General features: G+C 39.4%; 1 protein-coding gene and 1 long non-coding RNA gene across 2 annotated transcripts in view; both read left to right on the forward strand.

The window, feature by feature from the left end:
* LOC116411537 (acidic repeat-containing protein-like) overlaps positions 1-11,937 on the forward strand; it is a 65,658-nt gene extending 53,721 nt beyond the window's left edge. Inside the window, exons 2-11 of the mRNA XM_031903982.1 lie at positions 6,878-6,964; positions 8,420-8,479; positions 8,786-8,878; positions 9,237-9,329; positions 9,524-9,676; positions 10,297-10,350; positions 10,856-10,909; positions 11,194-11,241; positions 11,416-11,560; positions 11,668-11,937. Coding sequence (XP_031759842.1) covers positions 6,878-6,964; positions 8,420-8,479; positions 8,786-8,878; positions 9,237-9,329; positions 9,524-9,676; positions 10,297-10,350; positions 10,856-10,909; positions 11,194-11,241; positions 11,416-11,560; positions 11,668-11,695 — 815 coding nt within the window. The 3' untranslated portion in view covers positions 11,696-11,937. The remainder of the gene's footprint in view (positions 1-6,877; positions 6,965-8,419; positions 8,480-8,785; positions 8,879-9,236; positions 9,330-9,523; positions 9,677-10,296; positions 10,351-10,855; positions 10,910-11,193; positions 11,242-11,415; positions 11,561-11,667) is intronic.
* Positions 11,938-18,810: 6,873 nt separating this feature from the next.
* Positions 18,811-22,740, forward strand: LOC116411473. Its single transcript, XR_004223121.1, has 3 exons — positions 18,811-18,908; positions 22,330-22,389; positions 22,680-22,740. It is a non-coding gene; the product is annotated as an uncharacterized LOC116411473 (long non-coding RNA).
* Positions 22,741-26,424: the final 3,684 nt, after the last annotated feature.

Here is a 26,424-nt window from a genome sequence, read left to right on the forward strand (position 1 = left end):
GGATAGTCAGAACAGCTTAGAAAGGTCAACATTGGGCTCCAAAAAGAGTTGGTAGACTGGAGGTAGCTCCACCAGGCAATACCTTGCCTAAAGGAAAGGGGCACCCAGCTGGACAGGCAATCAGACTAGTTTACAACTAGTAAAGAGGTGGCTTCCACTGGAGGGTATGTGAGCCCCTATCAGGTATTCCACAAAAGTGAACTTAACAAGCCCCATTTCCTATGTGGTGTCAATATGAAACCTTTGTACTTAGTGAGTACATCCAACTGTGTTATATATATTACTCAGCACTGGAGTTCACCCACAAGCCCCCTTTTGCACATGTTTATACATAAGCAGAATTCCTCTGCAAGAATGGGCAAACTGCCATGTAGTTGTATCACCCACACATCCGTCCTTTTAAATGGTGGTCTTAGAAATTTAAAATGGGTGTTGGTCTGGGTAGGATAAAGCTTGTATAACCAGATCTTGGTAATCTCTTTTCTAAAAAAGCTAATAACTAGTGATGAGCGAATCTCACGTTTCGCGATAAAATTTGCGAAAGGGCGAAAAATTTGCAAAACGCATGTGTCGCGTTATTTTTTTTCGCCCACGTCATTTTTGTCGCCCGCATCGGGTTTTTTTGTCGCCCACGCTTTTTCCGCCGTGACCATGCCCAAATTTGATGCAACCGTGCCCAGTTTGATGTGACCGCGCCCTTTTTTTTTAATGTGACAGTGCTCAGTTTGACAGACCACGCCCTTTTTGACACGACCACGCCCAGGGAAAATGCATTGATCTACCCCCTCTCTTTTGTATGGTTGTAGCTAACTTGGCCAGACCTGTTGCACTTCCTTTTTACTTGGACATTTTACTTAGTTTTGAAGTGCTTAGATGCTTAAGAGTCAATGGCGCCCATTTTTTCATTTATTAAGTTGTGGTGCAGCAACATCATCCCCACCAGTTTTCACCACAAGAGACCGCTTTAGAAAAAAGGTCCCTGATGTAACAGTGTTCTCCCAGGCAGTAGCCAAAAATGTGGTTTTAGGTCCAATAAACTGACTTGCTGGCAATTCTTAATGATTCCCCAGTTCAGTCTATGATATATCAGCCTTAGAATGCTACAAGATACATAGGAACTGGTGACCCTGCCCCATACAGCTTACAATCTACATTATGCCCTGCACCATTTCTCTTGTAGGGGAATCACTTATCATCGTCAGAGCATTTGGCAAATCTGATTGTCCGGGTATGAAACTTTCTTTATTATAAGCAAACCAAATGCACTGGAAGAATCATGCAATGACAAATGAGCCCCTGAGTTCCAAAGGTCTGTGAAACTTATAGCTTATTTGTGCAATAAATCTCAAGGCTGCACTTTAGCCATCTTTCTCCCTAAATTAGGCCTAGGGCCCTGGGACCTGGTTATACAACTGTCCACCATTTGGGAATTCATAGTATTGAATGCAATGCCAAAGCCATTTTGTACACACTGACTGCTTCCATTATTTAGTGACTTTTCATTATATCACTTGCTGGCACCTGTAAATAAGCAAAGCGCACAGTAGAAGTGTTTTATTGTGCACAATAACGTATTAACCCTTTGCTTTCTTTAAAAAAATACCCCATTTACTCTATATTCAAGACCAAAGAGATACTAGAAGATCTTCTCTTTCTCACATTTGCCATCCCCACCCACAACTTTTGTACGACTTACGAAGTACATCTTACAAAGATATCAAATTTTGATTTATAGCAGAGGTCGGGAACCTTTTTGGCTGAGAGAGCCATAAACACCACATATTTTAAAATGTAATTCCGTGAGAGCCATACAATATGTTTGGCCATGGATGCTGCTGGCAAGGTGGGGTGGGTCCCAAGGATGCCGGATGCGGATGCAATGCGTAGTAGGCCTGCGCTCGGCGGATAGAAGACGTGTTCTAAGGCTTAGACCACGTCTTCTATCCGCTGAGCACAGGGGCAAGGTAGGGTGGGTGCCAAGGATGCCGGATGCGATGCGGAGGAGGGCGTGGCCTGCGCTTGGCAGATAGAAGACGTGTTCTAAGGCTTAGAACACGTCTTCTATCCACCGTGCGCAGGCCATGCCCCCTATGTTTTTTTTTTTTTTTTTTTTTTTCTAATTAAAGATTTGGCAGGGAGCCAGAAGCAGCCATCAAAAGAGCCACATCTGGCTCCCGAGCCATAGGTTCCCTACCCCTGATTTATAGTCAGAAAGATACAGATTAAAGGGTAAAGAAATCGATTACAGTGAAACCTTAATTTTACATGCCCTGATTTTATGTTTTCCCACATTTTGTACCAGTTTTGTGGTCCCATCAATATATAATGCATTATGCATTTCCCTGTATATACAGTATGAAATATAGTATTCATGACTTGTGTGAATGAACACGCAACTTCCTACTATAATATAACCAACACTTTTTTTTATTTAACAAAAACATAGACAAAAATAAAATCTCAGATATGTCAAAAGTATGTGGACACCAGCCAGTCCATCACCTCATTTCAAAACCAAGGGTATTTATCTAAAATTAATCCTCCTTTGTTGCTATAACAGCCCCTACCCATCTGGGAAGGTTGGGGGATTTGTTTCCATTCAGCCACAAGACCATTAAGGTGGCCATACACCTTCAGATCGCCAAGCGAGCTGATCTTCTTCCGATATCCCCCACCTACGGGTGCGCTATATCAGGAGAATAGGCAAAACGATAGCAAAACTCATTCTATATGAACCTTGCTTCAAAGGGGAACTCCATCTTCCAAACCAAAGTTTGCTAAAGAGCCCCACCAAACACAACCCCTAATATACATATTACTGTAATATCTTCCCTGTTCACTGTAATGCATTATGCATTTAGGCAGGCAGTGTTCTCCTGGCATCTGCCCACCCCAAACTTTATGGTGAAATACAATTATCACTCCAGAGAATGCTGCTCCAGAATCCAATGGCAGTGAGCTTTTAGGTAAAGATCCACATGTGAATTTGTTACCTGATGTGATCGCATCTGATGTAGCTTGCCCCAGTGAAGAGCCACCAAACGAATGGCTTGAGAATTAATTCTTCATTATAGGATCAAGTACATAAGTAATAATTAAAGTGCAAACATTTTGGCAAAACTATGAGCACATTGAGACTTGTACTGTACTTTACACCAGTTAGGGTGACATATAAGTTGCAATTGTATTTGCTGTCCTAGATATTCTTGGAATTATAGCTAGATGGCTAATAGACCATTGTTATCCTATATCTGTAACCTTGTTATGAGCTAGGGGGGCCCAGTCTGAAGGCAGTTAGGGGGGGATTTGGGGTGAGTGCTTATTTGTGCCCTGGGTACCCCTGGAACTATAGCAGGGTGACTGTTACCCCAATGTTTCTATATATCTGTAACCTTGTTATGGTCTAAGGGGGCCCAGCCTGAAGGCCAGTTAGGGGGGATTTGGGGTGAGTGCTTATTTGTACCCTGGGTACCCCTGGAACTATAGCAGGGTGACTGTTACCCCAATGTTTCTATATATCTGTAACCTTGTTATGGGCTAAGGGGCCCAGCCTGAAGGCCAGTTAGGGGGGGATTTGGGGTGAGTGCTTATTTGTGCCCTGGGTACCCCTGGAACTATAGCGGGGTGACTGTTACCCCAATGTTTCTATATATCTATAACCTTGTTATGCCTTAAGGGGGCCCAGCCTGAAGGCCAGTTAGGGGGAGATTTGGGGTGAGTGCTTATTTGAGCCCTGGGTACCCCTGGAACTATAGCGGGGTGACTGTTACCCCAATGTTTCTATATATCTATAACCTTGTTATGCCTTAAGGGGGCCCAGCCTGAAGGCCAGTTAGGGGGAGATTTGGGGTGAGTGCTTATTTGAGCCCTGGGTACCCCTGGAATTATAGCAGGGTGACTGTTACCCCAATGTTCCTATATATCTGTAACCTTGTTATGGGCTAAGGGGGCCCAGCCTGAAGGCCAGTTAGGGGGGGGATTTGGGGTGAGTGCTTATTTGTGCCCTGGGTACCCCTGGAACTATAGCAGGGTGACTGTTACCCCAATGTTCCTATATATCTGTAACCTTGTTATGAGCTAGGGGTGGCCGATGAACAAAGGCTAATCCTCTAATGAAAGCTTAAATTGAAAAAGTCTGTAGACCACTAAGACAAACAAAGAGTGGCTACCAGTTGATAAACTCTTGTTCTTCAACCTGTAGCCACTCGTTTTCTGTCTTAGTGGTCTACAGACTTTTTCAGTTCAAAACAAAGGCTCATAGTTAAATATAATCAACATTTGTGAGAATTGTCTGGCACATAGCATCTATAAGATCAGAATGTGGGCAATAATTCAGGAATATGCTGCACGTGGCAGATTTCTGCCCCTCGTTTTCCTAGGGAAGAAGAAGTAATTTCAAGTAAAATTAACTTTTACAGCACAAGTAAAATAAATTTGCTGTGCAAACTCCCAGAGGTAATGGAAACAAAAGCTAAGCACTGTTCTTTCCTCTGCCGCTTCTCTGCCGCGCTGTAATTATCATATCTAAAGTTTCTGTGCCATCGGATCCGGCAATATCAATCCCTTCTATCATCTGATATTTGTCTGACAGGCGTAATGCATCACAAAGCAAATACTGACAAATCAGAACCCGTCTCAAAATAGGAGAAAAAGAATAAAACCGCCTAGATTTATGATACTGAGCGAAAATATTTGATAGTAACTGACACATGATGCGACTTGTCAGTGGGGAGCGCTAAGCCAGGTACAAAAAACGGAATTATAGTTCATTAATACTGTCATAAAATATAATGTTTCATTGCACTTTGATATGTCAGTGGTTAGAACTGGGGCCATGCAATCCATTCTACCCTTTATCGTTTTGCTCTCATAGGCAAATACTGAAAGATCTGACACCATCAAATTTCAAGGATCTCCAGCTGTAGCTTCTGGTCAAATGTACTGTAATGCCAACAATAGGTAACCTATATTAGCATGGTCGACCACATCTAGACTACCATCCTGGGATGCCGAATTTATTTGGGGAAATGGGGCCCTGATGTCCAGGCGTTGTTTGAAGTACCTAAAATGGTAGTATTTGTACTGACAAATGGACAGAGCTGTATCTTTCACTTCCATACATCATTTGGTTACAGTTAGAACCTGGATTATTTGCTGTCAGGTGATAAGCGTGTGACGTATATAATATAACAATATGGTAACTCGAGGGAAAATATGTGAAAGGCCAATATTTATTGATATGTATACAGGCCGGGATTCTGGCAAATGCCAGAGGGGCTGCTGTAAGATGCCATAGACACTCACTATTTATTGGGCTGGGGGGCTGTTTGGGCCTCTGTGTACTTGAAATGCCAGGGCCTATTTTGAATCCAAGTCCAGACCTGCATGTATATTGTAATTTGATAAGATTCTTTGATAGGTCACTTATTATGATTTGAATGATCAGTATGTTAAGTATTGATTATAAAGGTATAGGGTGAACTTCCCCTTCATCCAGGTTTCTATTTAACACCATTAGTGATGGGCGAAATGTTTCGGCAGGCATGGATTTGCGGCAAATTTCCGAGTTTCGCCATTGGCGGATTGTTTCGCGAAACGGATGAAAAAATTTGCGTGTCCAAAAACAATAGTCGCGGCTCAAAATAAATAGTTGCGGACGTCAAAATAAATAGTCGCGCGTCAAAAAATAGTTGCAGCGTCAAAATAAATAGTCGCATGTGAAAAGAATAGTCGCAACGTCAAAAGAATAGTCACGGCTCAAAATAAATAGTCGCGGACGTCAAAATAAATAGTCGCGCGTCAAAAAATAGTTGCGGCGTCAAAATAAATAGTGGTGCGTCAAAAGAATAGTCGCAACGTCAAAAGAATAGTCGTGGTATCAAAACGAATAGTCGCGTGTCAAAAGAATAGTCGCAGGCAACAAATTTCTTTTATGCGCAACATTTTTGCAAATTTTTTGGCGAAGCGTAACGGGACAGCATATCATTCTGCCGCTACTGAACAATTTATATGGTCAGTCATACATAAACCAATGTTCTTTTAGTTCCCTAATGTGATTTTTTCTTTGTTATTATACATTAACAGTAATATATAGTAAAACATTTTTTTTTTATTTGAATTGCCATTAAAAGTGCCCATTCCTTGTTCTGAGACTTTGTAGTGTTGTTTAGAACTAAATGTCTCCTATAAACAGTTAGAGATAAAGAGTTCAATACGTTCAGCCAACAGGCACTGTGACAGTTGGGAGCTGGAGCAAGAGCCCATTGTGACATCACAATGACATCACAATGGTTATGAAGCGCAGTCATACAGTGTAAGCTGATCTTGCTCAGTCCTGTTTGGATTGACCTAGAGGACAGACATGTTTTTCAAATTTAAAAACATTTTTTTTAATTTTCTTTTTATTTCATTTTTCTTATCAATATTTTACCTGAAAACAGGTGAGTTTTCCTTAGTAGGCTTGATATTTTTTTAATGAAATATTTTCCCACCTTATTGCCAAAGGGGATTTCTTTCTGTATTATAAATTTAAGTTGAACTTCCTATTTAATTTCATTTCATCATACATCTGATTAATAAATGAAATGTTAAATACTTTGAGCACAAACTTTACAATTATTTCTAACTATAATATCTCTAGCAATGTTAGATTATTATCTAGATTATATTATAGATATTATTTTATACACAAAAATATTTGTATTCTAATAATGGTCACGTCGATTTTATTATTTTATTATAGAGCAGGGAAGATTTTTTTTGTGCATTATTTTCATTGGTTTAGGCCTGGCTGCCACAATTCTCAGGCCCCCCCCAACAAATCTACACAGTTTTACAAATTCAATAGGACTAATATCTCCTTTTCTCCTTATTGCAGAAGGGAATAATTTTTTCACGGATGATGATGATGATGATGATGATGGTATAACAATTCCGCCGAATCCTTCTGTTACAACACTGCCAGGTAAGATTAAATTGTAGCTGTTAATAACGTAAGGCAGAGCCAGGTTGAGAGTTAAGGGCACCCAAGGCAAGCCCTCCCTCATATTTAGGATGTTCCCTATGTATGATTAGAAAAATGTTCTCTGTTTTGATTCACACCCAGGCAAAACCTTGTGCCAGTACAGTTTTGTCACTTTAAATACATATTTAAATGTATTCCTGTAATTACTTGGAAAAATACTTATTTAATACAGGTATAGGACCTGTTATCCAGAATGCTCAGGACCTGGGGCTTTCCAGATAAGGGGTATTTCTGTAATTTGGATCTCCATACCCTAAGTCTATTAAAAAATAATTTAAACATAATTTAAACCCAATAGGACTGTTCTGCCCCAATAAGGGGTAATTATATCTTAGTTGGGATCAAGTACAGGTACTGTTTTATTATTACAGAGAAAAGGGAATCATTTAACCATTAAATAAACCCAATAGGGCTGTTCTGCCCCCAATAAGGGGTAATTATATCTTAGTTGGGATCAAGTACAGGTACTGTTTTATTATTACAGAGAAAAGGGAATCATTTAACCATTAAATAAACCCAATAGGGCTGTTCTGCCCCCAATAAGGGGTAATTATATCTTAGTTGGGATCAAGTACAGGTACTGTTTTATTATTACAGAGAAAAGGGAAATCATTTTTAAAAATTAGAATTATTTACTTATAATGGAGTCTATGGGAGATGGCCTTTCCATAATTAAGAACTTTCTGGATAACAGGTTTCCGGATAAGGGATCCTATACCTGTAGTGCAATTACTTTACTAAATATGCAAACATACACATATAAAGTACCTAACATTGTATACACATAGAGAGCAGGCACTCAATAATTCCAACTTTGACAGTTTCAATTAAAAGTAAGATATCTTGACATGGGGGGGGTTGCAATCACGGCCCCCTTTTCTCCTAACCCACACCCCAGTCTAACCCCCCACAAAACCAAACACAGAGCTGCATTTTTCTGGGTGGAAAGGCCGCAGCTTATTTTATTGATAACACAACAAAATTGTAATCAATGTATCATTCAATACACTTTACACCAATTACATAAACATAGTTACATACCATTTAGCCGCTGAAGACTGCATTACAATTCTTACCATTATAATAACTTAACCTTAGACAATTGAAGAACCCTTTCAAGCCTGTGACGAAGCCTCCACAACTAAACTTTCCCACCCCCTGTGCCTACTATGACCCCCCAAAGCCTAGCCCCCAGGCCTGCCCCCCAGAAAAGCACCTGTCCCTTAATCTATTTAGCCCCTGCTCTCTATGTTTATATGGTGTAGTCTGCTCCTTTTGGCTGTAGGTTGAGCCTATAGACCTCTTTACATCTATGTGATTATCCTCTTCCCTTCTGCATACCTAAGAGAAATACCTGAGATAGGACTGAGTAATAACGTTTTTTTTTAAATTTAGCAACCACAGATGACGAAGAAGCATATGATGATGCTACTGAAAGCAGCATAAGTGTGGAAAGTGAGTATTACTGGTTCCCACAAAGCAATAACATCTTGTCTATACAGCATTGCTAAACTTTCATGGTTACCTATGTAAATATTACATTTTTTTATTGTTTATTATGTTTACACGTGTTTATATGGGGTTACACGGTCACTGGGGGCTGTTGTATGGTACTTGCACCATTATATTTCACAGTGCAATAGATTGTGATTCATAGCACTGAACCTAAACTTGAATAAAGTGAAAGCACATAAATATGAAGCAGTCTAACACTCAAACATACCTGAAATAGGACTGAGTAACAATTTTTTTTTAATTCAGCAACCACACAAGTTCACCAAGAAAATGTGGATCATGGTACTGAAAGCAGCAGAAATATGGATCTTGTTACTGAAAGCAGCATAAGTGTGGAAAGTGAGTATTACGGGTTCCCACAAAGCAGTAACATCTTGTCTATACAGCATTGCTAAACTTTCATGGTTACCTATGTAAAAATTGAAAAAAATATTTTATTGTTTATTATGTTTACATGTGTTTACAGGGTGGACTTGGGGGTGCAGGGCCCACCGGGGCTCCCGCCCCAAGGGCCCTGCAGGTGCCCCAGCCAGCCGTGTCCCCTACCCCCCCAGGGCCCCCTACCCCCCCCACCTGACGTCCTCCCCAAGCGCGTATAAATTTAACTTGAATAAAGTGAAAGCACATAAATATAAAGCAGTCTAACACTCAAACATACCTGAAATAGGACTGAGTAACAATTTTTTTTTTAATTCAGCAACCACACAAGTTCACCAGGAAAATGTGGATCATGGTACTGAAAGCAGCAGAAATATGGATCTTGTTACTGAAAGCAGCATAAGTGTGGAAAGTGAGTATTACAGGTTCCCACAAAGCAATAACATCTTGTCTATACAGCATTGCTAAACTTTCATGGTTACCTATGTAAATATTGAAAAATATTTTATTGTTTATTGTGTATACATGTGTTTATATTTACACTTATGTTTCTACAACATAACATACCTGAAATAGGACTGAGTAACAATTTTTTTTTTAATTCAGCAACCACACAAGTTCATCAAGAAAATGTGAATGATGTTACTGAAAGCAGCAGAAATGCGGATCATGTAACTGAAAGCAGCAGAAATGTGGAAGATGTAACTGAAAGCAGCAGAAATGTTGATCATGTTACTGAAAGCAGCAGAAATGTAGAAAGTGAGTATTACAGGTTCCCACAACACAATCATCTTGTCCATAAAACACTGCTAAAATATCATGAAGGTCATAGATAATTATTCTCAGCTCACTATTATAAGTATATTAATATGTGGGGTCTGCATAACAGTAGCAGTTGTTCTCTTCAGGATCTGTGTAAGTGCTCTCTAATTACAGGGAGAACTAATACAGATTAGATCCAATGCCCCCCTTCTTGCCACGCAGGGTGCTGATTAGGTAGTCTGGCATAAACTACTGTTGCTTTGAGCTTTGGTTTAGTTAGACAGCAGTGACAGTTGGTTGTACCATATAGTGGGGGGGGGGGGGGGGGAAGAGACTGGGACAAACTAAAACCATTTACAAGAAGATGTAGTCAAATTGAAAAACAGCCCCACTGCAATGGCACAGAATCCTCAATAGTACCCATCCTATTGTCCCCATAATGGGTTCAGGGTATGGACGTACAGCCATGGTATATATGTGCCACTGTATTGTATAGTGTTAGGGATTGCTATTCGTTGCACTGTGACCCTATACTTCATTAAATATTTAAGCCCATCAATATATAGTAGTCAACCATAGAGTATATGGAGGTATATAATGATTCTTTTGTATTTCAGAAACTGCAGATTATGGACAAGAAGCAAAGAAAGATGATACTGAAACAAGTGAAGGTGAATATGGGAAATGCATTCCTATTAATTAATAGTCCTTTGTTCATTTGTTCAAGGAAAATATACAGGGCAATACACAAAGTGGAGCATCTGACATCTCAGAGGTTCCCTGTCTTTGGTTCTTTTAACTGTACCAGGATGCACTAGGGCTACACATGTAATAAAGACATGTACCCACAGTGTCAGCGTGTATTGCAGGAGTTGACATTTATTCATATAAAGATGACTATGGTTTCTTATAAAGCCATCTTGCCAGAACAGCATTTGGCATATAATTTCCTTAAAGATTCAAGTACACATAAATAACAATATAGTAACAATTTGTTGAAAAAGAATATGATGATACTGGTAACATGAAAAGTAAGGAAAGGAAGTTTTAAATTGTGCCCATTAATATATTAATAAGAAATGCCATCCAGCTGCCAAGTCTGACATTCTTTGGAGGAAAATATACAAATGACTTCATTACAGATAGAACTGACTTGTACATTTTTTTTAATTTTAGAAACAGTTGATGACCAAGAAAAAGAGGCCAATGATGCCAGAAAAAGTGTTGAAAGTGAGTATTACATCTAAAATAGTAGAAGTGATATATGAGGACATAGTTGTCCCGATTGCAGTTATTTCAGGGAAGATTCTGTTGTCATAGGCTGCAATTAGCAAATGCTTTAGTGTAAATGGTAATTACTTGACTAAGCTTTTTGCTGCTAGTTCACTCTTTCAGGTGAATGTGTTCTAATACCCCCTAGGATTGCCTAGCAGCCTTGTTGGCCAATTTTAAATCTGTTTATTTTGCCATTGGGTTTCCATATTTGATATTAATGTTGTTCTTTTTTCCCACAGAAACCACTACTAACGTGCAATCTCCAGTGCCAGCCTCCTCAGCACTAGGTAACACTACTCTGGGGGAATTGGACCTTTTCGTTAATATTTCAATAAGATTGGGGTACCTGCCCTATGGGAGGAGGGAATGCATGATTTATTACTGAATATTTGACACTGACAGATGTTCATTAGGTTCCTGCACGAGACCCAAGTAGCTAATACAATCGTATTTCTTTTCAGAAATGATGGAAGATTTGTTGGAAGATCTGGATTTGGATAACGATCGAAATGTTATAATAATTTCAACAGTTGCCGCGTGTGGATTTTTGCTAGTGATGTGTTCACTGATGTACTTGGCACTTGTTATTTCACGCCTAAAACATAGGTAGGTCAATTTACTATTAGGTTGGCAAATATTCCTTTAATCCCTTTTTTATTCATGTGTGTTTTCATGTTCATTACTGACTTTTGTACCCCTTTCCTTATTCTCAGAGAGAAGAGCAACATATCCCAGGTATAAGAAGGCAATTAGCTCATACCTGGATGAATGAAAACCTTCATAGTCAGATTATACTGGATAGGACACTATAATGAAGGAATATAAGAACTGCAACAATGAAATCAGACTAAAGTAATGAAGGCAACAGCTTCAGATTCAGTTCTGTGGCTCTAAATGGCAACCGCACTGAATGTGCTTCAAGAAAGTGAACCCCAATGGGTGGGTGGGTTTGGTGGGGTGTAACCAGGCCTTAATTAATGTGGCCATGGTTGTGCACAGTCTAAAATGTAAATACATTAGCAAGTATGTAATAAAGATGTAATAAAGAAGAATATATGCTATATATATATTGTTCTAAATACAGTTTTATTCTTTACAAATTTTAAAATGCTATATAAATAAAAATACCAAGATTGGAGAAGAAAGTGAGAGTTTTGGCATGCACGGGGCACTTGAGGGGCAGAATAAGGCAAAAAATCCGCTACCTTACTGACTGGGTGCATCTCCCCACATATCACTAACTTTACATTACAGGGGAAGCTTACCTTTAAATGAATTTTTAGTATATTATACAGCAACAAATTCTAAGCAGATTTTATTCAAAAATTTTTAGTTGGTCTTTACTTTTTATTTTGTAGGCATTTCATTTTTTACCATTTCCACTTTGCTATTGAAAAAGCTGTGTGATATTTGGGGGTCACTGACCCCAACGACCACAAATCCTATTGACAGTGAGGGTTTACTTATTATTCTTTTTTATAAATGTGCATGGATGGTAGTTTGGTGTTCAATAGAAGGACAGGTAGCAAGGAGAAAGGGAGAGCAGGGGGATGGGTATTGGCAAATAGTGGGGGGTAACTAAATTAGATAAGGAAGAAGGAAGATTAGTAGGAGAAAATAAAAGAAATTGAGTGAGAGAAAGTGCACATTTTCTTATTTAAGAAAGCCCACTAAGGTAAAAATACCTAAAAAAAAGTTGTTCCCCCCCCCTAACCCTGCAAGAGGGCTTGAGCAATCATAAATCTACCCCCTAGTGTGGCATTAGAGAATGCAGTAAATCAAAAATGACTCTGCTGGGGAAAGTCAAAGTCACTCCAGCACTTAAAGGGACCCTTGGGACTATAGTGCGTTTTCATAATTGTCAATAATCACGCCAAAGCTTACCCACTGCTGGCAAGGAGAAGCATGTGAAAATACCACTAAAGGTGAACCTAGTGCATTTTAAAGCTAAAATTGCATGAAATCTCCCATACTGATAATTCATTGCCAGCAATAGGTGACCCTTGGGGGCAATATGAAGATGAATGAAATGAATGAATGAAAATCACTGTGTGCTCCCGGCTAAGTGGTTGTCCTTCAAAATAATGACTATTCTGTATCCTTTCCATAGGAAAGATGCAGAAAAAAGGCAACTGAATGCAGTGCATAGGTATACTCATAGTTACGGTTATGAATATGTGGATTTGCAAATAGCCTGTAGGGACTCCAAAGAATTGGGCCCCTTTAGACAGGCACCAGAGGGTGGCTCTATGGAATTGAACACCAAAAGGTGGTCCTGTGTGTTTTTTGTGCTAAGAAGGAGTTTCCCTATAGTTCAGGCAGCCAACCACTGGGTGGTGTGCTGGGATATAAAAGGGGATGACTTCCATGGAACCTCCCCTCTGTAAAGAGGTGTAAAACAGGCTAGTGATCAGTATAGGAGATACTGTAATAGGTCACTCTAGGAGTGACAGGCAGGCTAGAGATAGCCCCAACAGGAGAGAGGGGTTAAGACCCCCAAGCGTTCATGGCTGGAGTTCAGGACATGTAGTGTCTAGTCAGGAGAGCCAAGTCAGCACCTGGGAGTGTTCTCATTTAAGGGGCCCTACGCGTGGACCAGGGTTAGTTCCGAGGTGGGATCATCCGGCGGGGGTAGCCCAAAGAGAGAGAGTGTGACATCCCCTGAAAGTTCTGCCTGCATCAATAATAAAACAAGTTCATCTGGTTCACCATCATAACCCGTGTCTTGGCTCTTCATATACTGAGGATCCTCAACTGCCTGGTAAGCAGCTACCCCAAGGGAGGGGCAAGGTACAGGGAGTTGCAGGGAGTCCTGGTCCAAGGAGGACATAATTGAGTTTTCCCAGGACGAGAGATATAGTTCTATCTCACCCTGGGTGGAGGCACGCCATTCAACAATATTATACCTGTCCCCCAAAAATAAGCACCACATGCAGGTGATTGTGTGTTAAAGGTAGAACAGTAGCCAAAATAGGGTTACAAGCCATACACTGTGTATTGAATCTAGACAGTATAAAACAGGAAGAAAACAGACCAAAACCATTATATGGCATTACAGAAAAAATAACTGTATAAATAGTAATGTAGCAAGTACAGTATGTACATATACAAATATATATAGTGCAGTAGGTAGGACCAAAGGCCTGTTTCACATCACACTCCATATAGCCGCTGGGACATTACTATAACGGACTGCTTCACTTTATCTACAATTGCAATGCAGTCGTTTCCCATCACTTGCCTTCTGAAAACAAGCGTCTCGTCTGGTATAAACAGGCCCGACATGGTGCCAGGAGTAACAATAGCACTCTCTTACGGCACAGGGAAAAAAGTGTAACAGATGTGCCCTGCACTATCTGCTATGTACTTATGGAACTACACTTTGGGCTGGGTTTATCTAGACAACAAATATTGCACTAGGTGGCAACAATTACTCTGCTGTGCTTTTACAAAATATTCCCTATTGGTGCAGAGAGGTGCCAGTTTTGGTTGATATTTATAGGTGCCAAATTCCCCCCAAGTACACTGGCAAGAATCTAAAACTATCTGCATTTAGTCCATTTTGATTCTGCAACCCATTCTGTTTGCTAGCACCACTTGCCTACAGCAACTATGCAATTATAGTAACATCAAACTGGAAAAAAAAAGAGGGTAAAAAGGTGATCCAAAAATCTATCCTGCTGTTTGACTAGCCAATCCTATTACAGACTAAGGGGCATGTTTACTAACATTGGAGATAAATATATCCGGTGATATTGCCCATAGCAACCAATCAGCATTAAGATTTGAACAGTCACCCACAAGTTAGAAATCAAAGCAAAGACCTAATTGGTTGCTACAGGCAACATCACCGGTGATATTTATCTCCATTCTTAGTAAACACACCCCAAAGTCCCTTATAGTCAGGGGGGCAGGATAGAAAGGCAAATAAATACCAAACCTGAAAAAGACCAATTGCAGATATATGTAGATCTACATTAAATACATTCTAAATAGAAAGCATTTATGACCAACCACCCCTGTAGATGAGCAATAAGCATGGGCTGTCAGGGGTTAATACACACAAGATATGTATACCTGTATATATACATGTATACCTCAAGACTATGAACAAATCAGTGCATTTTAGATCCTTAGCCTGTCTGCTCATATGTAAGAGTAGAAAAGTGGAAAAGCATGTTATTTTAAAAGGAGTGTCTTCCATTATTTAGCCCTTAAGTACAATGTAAAGTGCACACCCCTACTTTTTATGCATTAGTGGAAACTCCCAAATTTCTGCTTGGGCAACCATGAACTACAGCAGGGCCCCTAGGGTTACAAATGTCAAATCAAAGCCAATCAGAGTGCCTACATTTACAAATAAGAGAAGGAATGGTCGTACTCCTGCTATAGCACCTATTTAAGGGAAAATAAATGGAAGATGAAACCTACATCCAAAATAGTGCACATTTCACATTAAACATGGCTAATATTCCTATAGTGCATGAATCTGGACACAATTAAATGACTGGACAGGGCAAGACGGATTTCCTTTTTCTCTGTAATAATAAAACAGTACCTGTACTTGATCCCAACTAAGATATAATTACCCCTTATTGGGGCAGAACAGCCCTATTGGGTTTATTTAATGGTTAAATGATTCCCTTTTCTCTGTAATAATAAAACAGTACCTGTACTTGATCCCAATTAAGATATAATTACCCCTTATTGGGGCAGAACAGCCCTATTGGGTTTATTTAATGGTTAAATGATTCCCTTTTCTCTGTAATAATAAAACAGTACCTGTACTTGATCCCAACTAAGATATAATTACCCCTTATTGGGGGCAGAACAGCCCTATTGGGTTTATTTAATGGTTAAATGATTCCCTTTTCTCTGTAATAATAAAACAGTACCTGTACTTGATCCCAACTAAGATATAATTACCCCTTATTGGGGGCAGAACAGCCCTATTGGGTTTATTTAATGGTTAAATGATTCCCTTTTCTCTGTAATAATAAAACAGTACCTGTACTTGATCCCAACTAAGATATAATTACCCCTTATTGGGGGCAGAACAACCCTATTGGGTTTATTTAATGGTTAAATGATTCCCTTTTCTCTGTAATAATAAAACAGTACCTGTACTTGATCCCAGATAAGATATAAATAATCCTTATTGGATACAAAACAATCCTATTGGGGTTAATTAATGTTTTATTGATTTTTTAGTAGACTTAAGGTATGGAGATCCAAATTACGGAAATACGGAATACCTTTTTTGGCCCTGAATCTGAATTACCTGCATTATCTGAATTATTTCTGGTGCTTTGGTTTGAAAGTATATTCTATTTTTTTCTAAAAAATGTAGGCTTTCTTATACTACAACCGATTTTAATATAAAAAGTGCATATATATATACAGGTGCTGAAGCTGGTGCAGGTATAGGACCCGTTATCCAAAATGCTCGGGACCAAGGGTATTCCAGATAAGGGGTCTTTCAGTAATTTGGCTCTCCATACCTTAAGTCTACTAAAAAATCAATAAAACATTAATTAAACCCAACAGGATTGTTCTGCCCCCAATAAGGGGTAATTATGTCTTAGTTGGGATCAAGTACAGGTACTGTTTTATTATTACAGAGAAAAGGGAATCATTTAACCATTAAATAAACCCAATAGGGCTGTTCTGCCCCCAATAAGGGGTAATTATATCTTAGTTGGGATCAAGTACAGGTACTGTTTTATTATTACAGAGAAAAGGGAATCATTTAACCATGAAATAAACCCAATAGGGCTGTTCTGCCCCAATAAGGGGTAATTATATCTTAGTTGGGATCAAGTACAGGTACTGTTTTATTATTACAGAGAAAAAGGAAATCAGTTTTAAAATTCTGAATTATTTGATTAAAATGGAGTCTATAGGAGACGGGCTTTCCATAATTCGGAGCTTTCTGGATAACAGGCTTCCAGATAAGGGGTCCGATACCTGTATATGAAAACTTTTTATCAGGTTGTGCCATTGATTAATACTATATACAAATACTACCATTTTAGGTATTTATGGATATACTCTGGCGAGTATGAGGCACTGTGCTTATGCAAAAACCAAACCCACACATGGTTACATCAACCGACAAATGGACAGAGCTGTATCTTTCACTTCCATACATCATTTGGTTACAGTTAGAACCTGGATTATTTGCTGTCAGGTGATAAGCGAGTGACGTATATAATATAACAATATGGTAACTCGAGGGAAAATATGTGAAAGGCCAATATTTATTGATATGTATACAGGCCGGGACCATGGATTCTGGCAAAAATTGTTGCGGGCATCAAAAGAATAGTCGTCCGTCAAAATAAACAATCACAAGTCAAAATAGTCGTAAGTCAAAAGAATAGTAGCTGCATCAAAATAAATAGTTGTGCGTAAAAAAATAGTCGCGGGCGTCAAAGAATAGTCACGGCGTCAAAATAAATAGTCGCAGCGTCAAAATAAATAGTCGCATGTCAAAAGAATAGTCGCGGGCGTCAAAATAAATAGTCGCATGTCAAAAGAATAGTCGCGGCGTCAAATTAAATAGTCGTGGCGTCAAAATAAATAGTCGCATGTCAAAAGAATAGTCGCGGCGTCAAAAGAATAGTCGCGGGCGTCAAAGAATAGTCACGGCGTCAAAAGAAATAGTTGCGCGTCAAAAGAATAGTCGCGGCGTCAAAATAAATAGTCGCGTGTCAAAAGAATAGTCACGGACGTCAAAGAATAGTCGCGGCGTTAAAATAAATAGTTGCACGTCAAAAGAATAGTCGCAACGTCAAAAAATAGTCGCGGCGTCAAAATAAATAGTTGCGCGTCAAAAGAATAGTCGCAACGTCAAAAAAGAGTCGCAGCATCAAAAGAATAGTCGTGGTATCAAAACAAATAGTCGCGTGTAAAAAGAATAGATGCGGGCAACAAATTGCTTTTACGCGCGACATTTTTGCCACTTTGCCAATTTTTGTAAGTATAACGGGACAGCATATCATTCTGCCGCTACTGAACAATTTATATGGTCAGTCATACATAAACCAATGTTCTTTTAGTTCCCTAATGTGATTTTTTCTTTGTTATTATACATTAACAGTAATATATAGTAAAACATTTTTTTTATTTGAATTGCCATTCCTTGTTCTGAGACTTTGTAGTGTTGTTTAGAACTAAATGTCTCCTATAAACAGTTAGAAATAAAGAGTTCAGTAAATTCAGCCAACAGGCACTGGGACAGTTGGAAGCTGGAGCAAGAGCCCATTGTGACATCACAATGTCATCACAATGGTTATGAAGCGCAGTCACACAGTGTAAGCTGATCTTGCTCAGTCCTGTTTGGATTGACCTAGAGGACAGACATGTTTTTCAAATTTAAAAACATTTTTTTTAATTTTCTTTTTATTTCATTTTACTTATCAATATTTTACCTGAGAACAGGTGAGTTTTCCGTAGGCACAGTTCGCTTGATATTTTTTTAATGAAATATTTTCCCACCTTATTGCCAAAGGGGATTTCTTTCTGTATTATAATATTAAATTTAAGTTGAACTTATTTACCTATTTAATTTTATTTCATCATACATCTAATTAATAAATATATTGTTAAATACTTAAATACTTTGAGCACAAACTTTACAATTATTTCTAACTATAATATCTCTAGCAATGTTAGATTATTATCTAGATTATATTATAGATATTATTTTTATCCACAAAAATACAGAAAACTCAGTTTTATTTGTATTCTAATAATGGTTGCGACAATTTTATTATAGGAGCAGGGAAGATTTTTTTTGTGAATTATTTTCATTGGTTTAGGCCTGGCTGCCACAATTCAATAGGACTAATATCTCCTTTTCTCCTTATTGCAGAAGGGAATAATTTTTTCACGGATGATGATGATGATGGTATAACAATTCCGCCGAATCCTTCTGTTACAACACTGCCAGGTAAGATTAAATTGTAGCTGTTAATAACGTAAGGCAGAGCCAGGTTGAGAGTTAAGGGCACCCAAGGCAAGCCCTCCCTCATATTTAGGATGTTCCCTATGTATGATTAGAAAAATGTTCTCTGTTTTGATTCACACCCAGGCAAAACCTTGTGCCAGTACAGTTTTGTCACTTTAAATGTATATTTAAATGTATTCCTGCTATTACTTGGAAAAATACTTATTTAATAGTGCAATTACTTCACTAAATACGCAAACCCACACATATGAAGTACCTAAGAAACATTGGGCCTGATTCACTAAAGGGCGATAAAAATTATCGCACGCTTTTTCGCGTTAAAAAACGCAAAATAACTTGCGCGCGATTCACCATAGTATTATCGCGTGCGAAAGATCGCCATTTTCGCATGGGGTATTTCTCGCACTAGTTTTACCATTTTGCATTAATTTCCGCGCTGAAAAGAATACGATCGCATGATTCACTATAACTTTTGCGCGCTAAATATCGCATTCGGCTATACGAAAATTAACACCTACTACAGGCAGGCGAAAAATTATAGAAAAGTACAGTAAATGATTTTTTGCAATAAAATATGGACTTACAGTGTTATTTATTCAAGTATGTGTTTCCCCCAGAGTGACGCAGCCGCCAGTTTGCAGCGAAATGTTCATTTTTAATACAGTAATTTTCCGCAAGTATTGGCGTGTATGGCTAACATGGCGTGCGTTCATTTGCGCAACTATTTCTATTTGGCTACAAGTGATGAAATGTTTAGCCAGGAATGGATTCGCAGCGAATTTTGGGACGTGCGTTGAATTTTTTCGCGGCGGATATTTTCATGCGTTTCGCAAAACAATCCGCCAATGGCAAAACGCATGAAAAAATTCGCCACGCAAAAATTCACCGCACATCCACAAATTGATACAAGTGTCAAAAAATAATAGTCACGGGCAACAATTTTTTTGCCCGCACAACATTTTTGCCGTTTCGTGGATCTTTCGAAAGATTTGCTAATTTTTCACTAAAGAAACCAGAACACATTTGCTCATCACTAGTGGCTACTATTTATAAGCATATACTATTTATATGTGGCTAATATTTATATACACCATTTATATGCTTCGACAATTTTTATAAATTATTTCTATGCTACCATTCATATGCGGCGATTATTCGCGTAATTTAGCGCATGTACAGGCAAATACTGCATTGAAATAGTCTTTCGCGAGTTAAATAATGCTTGCAATATCGCGCGTAAAAAAGCGCGAGTATGCTTATAGTGAATCGTGCGAAAAATCGCCAAAATTAAGCTGCGGTAAAAATTTTAGCGCACAATAAGAATAGCACACGTTTTATCGCCCTTTAGTGAATCAGGCCCATTGTATACACATAGAGAGCAGGCACTCAATAATTCCAACTTTGACAGATTCAATTAAAAGTAAGATATCTTGACATGGGGGGGGTTGCAATCACGGCCCCCTTTTCTCCTATCCCACACCCCAGTCTAACCCCCCACAAAAACCAAACACAGAGCTGCATTTTTTCTGGGTGGAAAGGCCGCAGCTTATTTTATTGATAACACAACATAATTGTAATCAATGTATCATTCAATACACTTTACACCAATTACATAAACATAGTTACATACCATTTAGCCGCTGAAGGCTGCATTACAATTCTTACCATTATAATAACTTAACCTTAGACAATTAAAGAACCCTTTCAAGCCTGTGACGAAGCCTCCACAACTAAACTTTCCCACCCCCTGTGCCTACTATGACCCCCCCAAAGCCTAGCCCCCAGGCCTGCCCCCCCAGAAAAGCACCTGTCCCTTAATCTATTTAGCCCCTTTTTGGCTCCCCCTAGGGCAGCCCCACCCCGCCTTAAGCTGCGACTAATCAACCAGTTCCCACTTATTACCTGTCCTCTCCCTTCTACAGCCACAAGGTAATGGATGCCTTCTTCATTTGTTTATATGGCCTCTTTCTCCTCCCATTTGCTGCTTTGTTACTACAACTCCCATCATCCTATACACCAACTTCCTATGGGTCCCTATTCACCCCCCTTATCATGGCCTCGCTCCGCTCCACCTGTCCCAGGCTCGCTCTTCCGGGCTACTATCTTTATATTACATTTACATGTCTGCATGTTCCATGCAGGGCCAAAACTAGGGGTGGGGTAGGCAGAAGAGGCAGCTGCCTATGGTGCAATGATTTGGGGGTGCCAGCAGGAACCTCTCCTGCCTACCCCTAGTTCCTTCGTCATTGCCCCCTCCGCTTGTGATTATGCGGTGGGGGCAATGAATTATCGCGTCGCATCCGGAAGGTGTAGGGGCGAGGTGGCCGATGAGTTGCCTAGGGCAGTGTTTTTCAACCTTTTTTGGGCCAAGGCACACTTGTTTCATGAAAAAAATCACGAGGCACACCACCATAAGAAAATGTTAAAAAATTTAACTCTGTGCCCAGCAGCAGTGCCCCCCTAGTACACTGGTGCCCAGCAGCAGTGCCCCCCTAGTACATTGGTGCCAAGAGCAGTGCCCCCCTAGTACATTGGTGCCCAGCAGCAGTGCCCCCCTAGTACATTGGTGCCAAGAGCAGTGCCCCCCTAGTACATTGGTGCCCAGCAGCAGTGCCCCCCTAGTACATTGGTGCCAAGAGCCAGCCCCCCTAGTACATTGGTGCCCAGCAGCAGTGCCCCCATAAGTCAGTGTGCCACGTGGCCCCCCCCATAATACATTGGTGCCCAGCAGCATTTTACTTCTGCTCTTGGGCGGCTTCTCCGGTGGCTTCAGCAGCATCTTCGTATCCCTCAGGCGCGCCGCCTCTTCACTTCTGCCTACACGCGACCGCACACAGGCCCTTTTATAACGTTGCGCCCCGTGCGTACTGACGTCACCCGTACACACGGGGCGCAACCAATGACAGGGCCCAGATTTTATTAAAGGGGGCCCGAGCTACTAAGAAAAACTGTAGCATCGCCGGGCCCCCTTTGAAAGTAAAAATTGTGGCCCTGCCTACGGCACACCAGTCAGCATCTCGCGGCACACTAGTGTGCCGCGGAACAGTGGTTGAAAAACGCTGGCCTAGGGTGCCCGGTTGGCTTGGCCCGCCCCTGGTTCCATGCTATAAGGTACTTAAGCATTTTGTGCTATAAGGCACTTAATCACAGGCTATGATTAAGTCTTTTTATGGACATATAAACTTAAATAAATTGGATTTTGTACTTTTAATTTAATCTGTCAAGGTTGGAATTTTTGAGTGCCTGCTCTCTATGTTTATATGGTGTAGTCTGCTCCTTTTGGCTGTAGGTTGAGCCTATAGACCTCTTTACATCTATGTGATTATCCTCTTCCCTTCTGCATACCTAAGAGAAATACCTGAGATAGGACTGAGTAATAACATTTTTTTTTTTTTAAATTTAGCAACCACAGATGACGAAGAAGCATATGATGATGCTACTGAAGGCAGCATAAGTGTGGAAAGTGAGTATTACAGGTTCCCACAAAGCAATAACATCTTGTCTATACAGCATTGCTAAACTTTCATGGTTCCCTATGTAAATATTACATTTTTTTTAATTGTTTATTATGCTTACACGTGTTTATATGGGGTTACACGGTCACTGGGGGCGGCTGTATGGTACTTGCACCATTATATTTCACAAAAGCACTGAACCTAAACTTGAATAAAGTGAAAGCACATAAATATGAAGCAGTCTAACACTCAAACATACCTGAAATAGGACTGAGTAACAATTTTTTTTTTAATTCAGCAACCACACAAGTTCATCAAGAAAATGTGGATCATGGTACTAAAGGCAGCATAAGTGTGGAAAGTGAGTATTACAGGTTCCCACAAAGCAATAACATCTTGTCTATACAGCATTGCTAAACTTTCATGGTTACCTATGTAAATATTAAAAAATATTTTTTTGTTTATTATGTATACATGTGTTTATATTTACATATTTGTGTCTACAAATTTTACCAGTGGTGTAACTAGCCCAGGCCAAGCCCCCCAGCATAAAGAAACTTTGATAGATCCAGTTCCCCCTACCCCCCCCCATGGTCACTGGGGGCTGCTGTATGGTACTTGCACCATTATATTTCATAGTGCAATAGATTGTGATTCATAGCACTGAACCTAAACTTGAATAAAGTGAAAGCACATAAATATGAAGCAGTCTAACACTCAAACATACCTGAAATAGGACTGAGTAACAATTTTTTTTTTAATTCAGCAACCACACAAGTTCATCAAGAAAATGTGATTCATGTAACTGAAAGCAGCAGAAATATGGATCATGTTACTGAAAGCAGCATAAGTGTGGAAAGTGAGTATTACAGGTTCCCACAAAGCAATAACATCTTGTCTATACAGCATTGCTAAACTTTCATGGTTACCTATGTAAATATTAAAAACAATTTGTTTATTATGTTTATATTTACACTTATGTTTCTACAAATTTTACCAGTGGTGTAACTAGCCCGGGCCAAGTCCCCCAGCATATAGAAACTTTGATAGATCCAGTTCCCCCTACCCCCCCACCTACCCCCCCATAGTCACCGGGGTCTGTTGTATGGTACTTGCACCATTATATTTCACAGTGCAATAGATTGTGATTCATAGCACTGAACCTAAACTTGAATAAAGTGAAAGCACATAAATATGAAGCAGTCTAACACTCAAACATACCTGAAATAGGACTGAGTAACAATTTTTTTTTTTAATTCAGCAACCACACAAGTTCAAAAAAATGTGAATGATGTTACTGAAAGCAGCAGAAATGTGGATCATGTAACTGAAAGCAGCAGAAATGTGGAAGATGTAACTGAAAGCAGCAGAAATGTTGATCATGTTACTGAAAGCAGCAGAAATGTGGAAAGTGAGTATTACAGATTCCCACAACACAATCATCTTGTCCATAAAACACTGCTAAAATATCATGAAGTTCATAGATAATTATTCAAATGTATTTACTCTTTCATAGTGATGAGTGAATCTGTCTGTTGCAAAGCGGCGAAAATGTCACATGTAAAAAAAAATTTGTCGCCCGCGGCTTTTCTTTTGACGCGCGACTATTTATTTTGACGCCTCGACTATTCTTTGACGTCTGCAACTATTTTTTTTGATGCGCGAATATCAATTTTGACACCGCAAGTATTTTTTTTTTTAAGTGCGACTATTGATTTTGACGCCGCAACTATCCTCTTGACGCGCGACTATTTATTTTGATGCGGGATATTTATTTTGATGCCCGTCCATGGCGAATTTTTCAGAGCGAATCCATGCCTGGCGAAACATTTCACTCATCACTACTCTTCCATATCACCTCAATATAATATTATAGTGAGTTGTTTAAAAATGTACTTATTCCACAAGTAGAATAACTTGCCCAGACCAGGTCCCCCCACAAAAAAAAAATCTTTAACAGGCCCTGCCATGTCAGGGGTGCTGTGAGACTGAGGGGAGACTGCACACACGTGAAGCACCCCAGGACTGGGATAGTATTTTATTTATTGTGGAAAAACTTTGAACTTCAAGTGTCCATAGAATATAGATGTAGTGCCAACGTATATGGCCTCCTGTAGCCTCAGCTCACTATTATACGTATATTAATATGAGGGGTCTGCATAACAGTAGCAGTCTTGGTGTTCCCTTCAGGATCTGTGTAAGTGCTCTCTAATCACAGGGAGAACTAATACAGGAACTGAAAATACATCTCACTTAGGGTGCAGCCTCTGCAGCTTCAGCCTGTTCAAGCCCTGGATTAGATCCAATGCCCCCCTTCTTGCCACGCAGGGTGCTGATTAGGTAGTCTGGCATAAACTACTGTTGCTTTGAGCTTTGGTTTAGTTAGACAGCAGTGACGGTTGTACCATATAGTAGGGAGGGGGGGGGGGGGGAAAGAGACTGGGACAAACTAAAACCATTTACAAGAAGATATAGTCAAATTGAAAAACAGCCCCACTGCAATGGCACAGAATCCTCAGTAGTACCCATCCTATTGTCCCCATAATGGGTTCAGGGTATGGACGTACAGCCATGGTATATATGTGCCACTGTATTGTATAGTGTAAGGGATTGCTATTCGTTGCACTGTGACCCTATACGTAATTAAATATTTAGGCGCATCAATATATAGTAGTCAACCATAGAGGAATATAGGAGGTATATAATGATCTTTTGTATTTCAGAAACTGCAGATTATGGACAAGAAGAAAAGAAAGATGATACTGAAACAAGTGAAGGTGAATATGGGAAATGCATTCCTTTTAATTCATAGTCCTTTGTTCATTTAAGGAAAATATACAGGGCAATACACAAAGTGGAGCATCTGACATCTCAGAGGTTCCCTGTCTTTGGTTCTTTTAACTGTACCAGGATGCACTAGGGCTACACATGTAATAAAGACATGTACCCACAGTGTCGGCGTGTATTGCAGGAGTTGACATTTATTCATATAAAGATGACTATGGTTTCTTATAAAGCCATCTTGCCAGAACAGCATTTGGCATATAATTTCCTTAAAGATTCAAGTACACATAAATACCAATATAGTAACAATTTGTTGAAAAAGAATATGATGATACTGGTAACATGAAAAGTAAGGAAAGGAAGTTTTAAATTGTGCCCATTAATATATTAATAAGAAATGCCATCCAGCTGCCAAGTCTGACATTCTTTGGAGGAAAATATACAAATGACTTCATTACAGATAGAACTGACTTGTACATTTTTTTTAATTTTAGCAACAGTTGATGACCAAGAAAAAGAGGCCAATGATGCCAGAAAAAGTGTTGAAAGTGAGTATTACATCTAAAATAGTAGAAGTGATATATGAGGACATAGTTGTCCCGATTGCAGTTATTTCAGGGAAGATTCTGTTGTCATAGGCTGCAATTAGCAAATGCTTTAGTGTAAATGGTAATTACTTGACTTAGCTTTTAACCTGCTGCTAGTTCACTCTTTCAGGTGAATGTGTTCTAATACCCCCTAGGATTGCCTAGCAGCCTTGTTGGCCAATTTTAAATCTGTTTATTTTGCCATTGGGTTTCCATATTTGATATTAATGTTGTTCTTTTTTCCCACAGAAACCACTACTAACGTGCAATCTCCAGTGCCAGCCTCCTCAGCACTAGGTAACACTACTCTGGGGGAATTAGACCTTTTCGTTAATATTTCAATAAGATTGGGGTACCTGCCCTATGGGAGGAGGGAATGCATGATTTATTACTGAATATTTGACACTGACAGATGTTCATTAGGTTCCTGCACGAGACCCAAGTAGCTAATACAATCGTATTTCTTTTCAGAAATGATGGAAGATTTGTTGGAAGATCTGGATTTGGATAACGATCGAAATGTTATAATAATTTCAACAGTTGCCGCATGTGGATTTTTGCTAGTGATGTGTTCACTGATGTACTTGGCACTTGTTATTTCACGACTAAAACATAGGTAGGTCTTTTTAGTATTGGGTTGGCAAATATTCCTTTAATCCCTTTTTTATTCAT

Source organism: Xenopus tropicalis, chromosome 6 (genome assembly GCF_000004195.4).
Source record: "Xenopus tropicalis strain Nigerian chromosome 6, UCB_Xtro_10.0, whole genome shotgun sequence".
Classification (NCBI taxonomy): Eukaryota; Metazoa; Chordata; class Amphibia; order Anura; family Pipidae; genus Xenopus; species Xenopus tropicalis.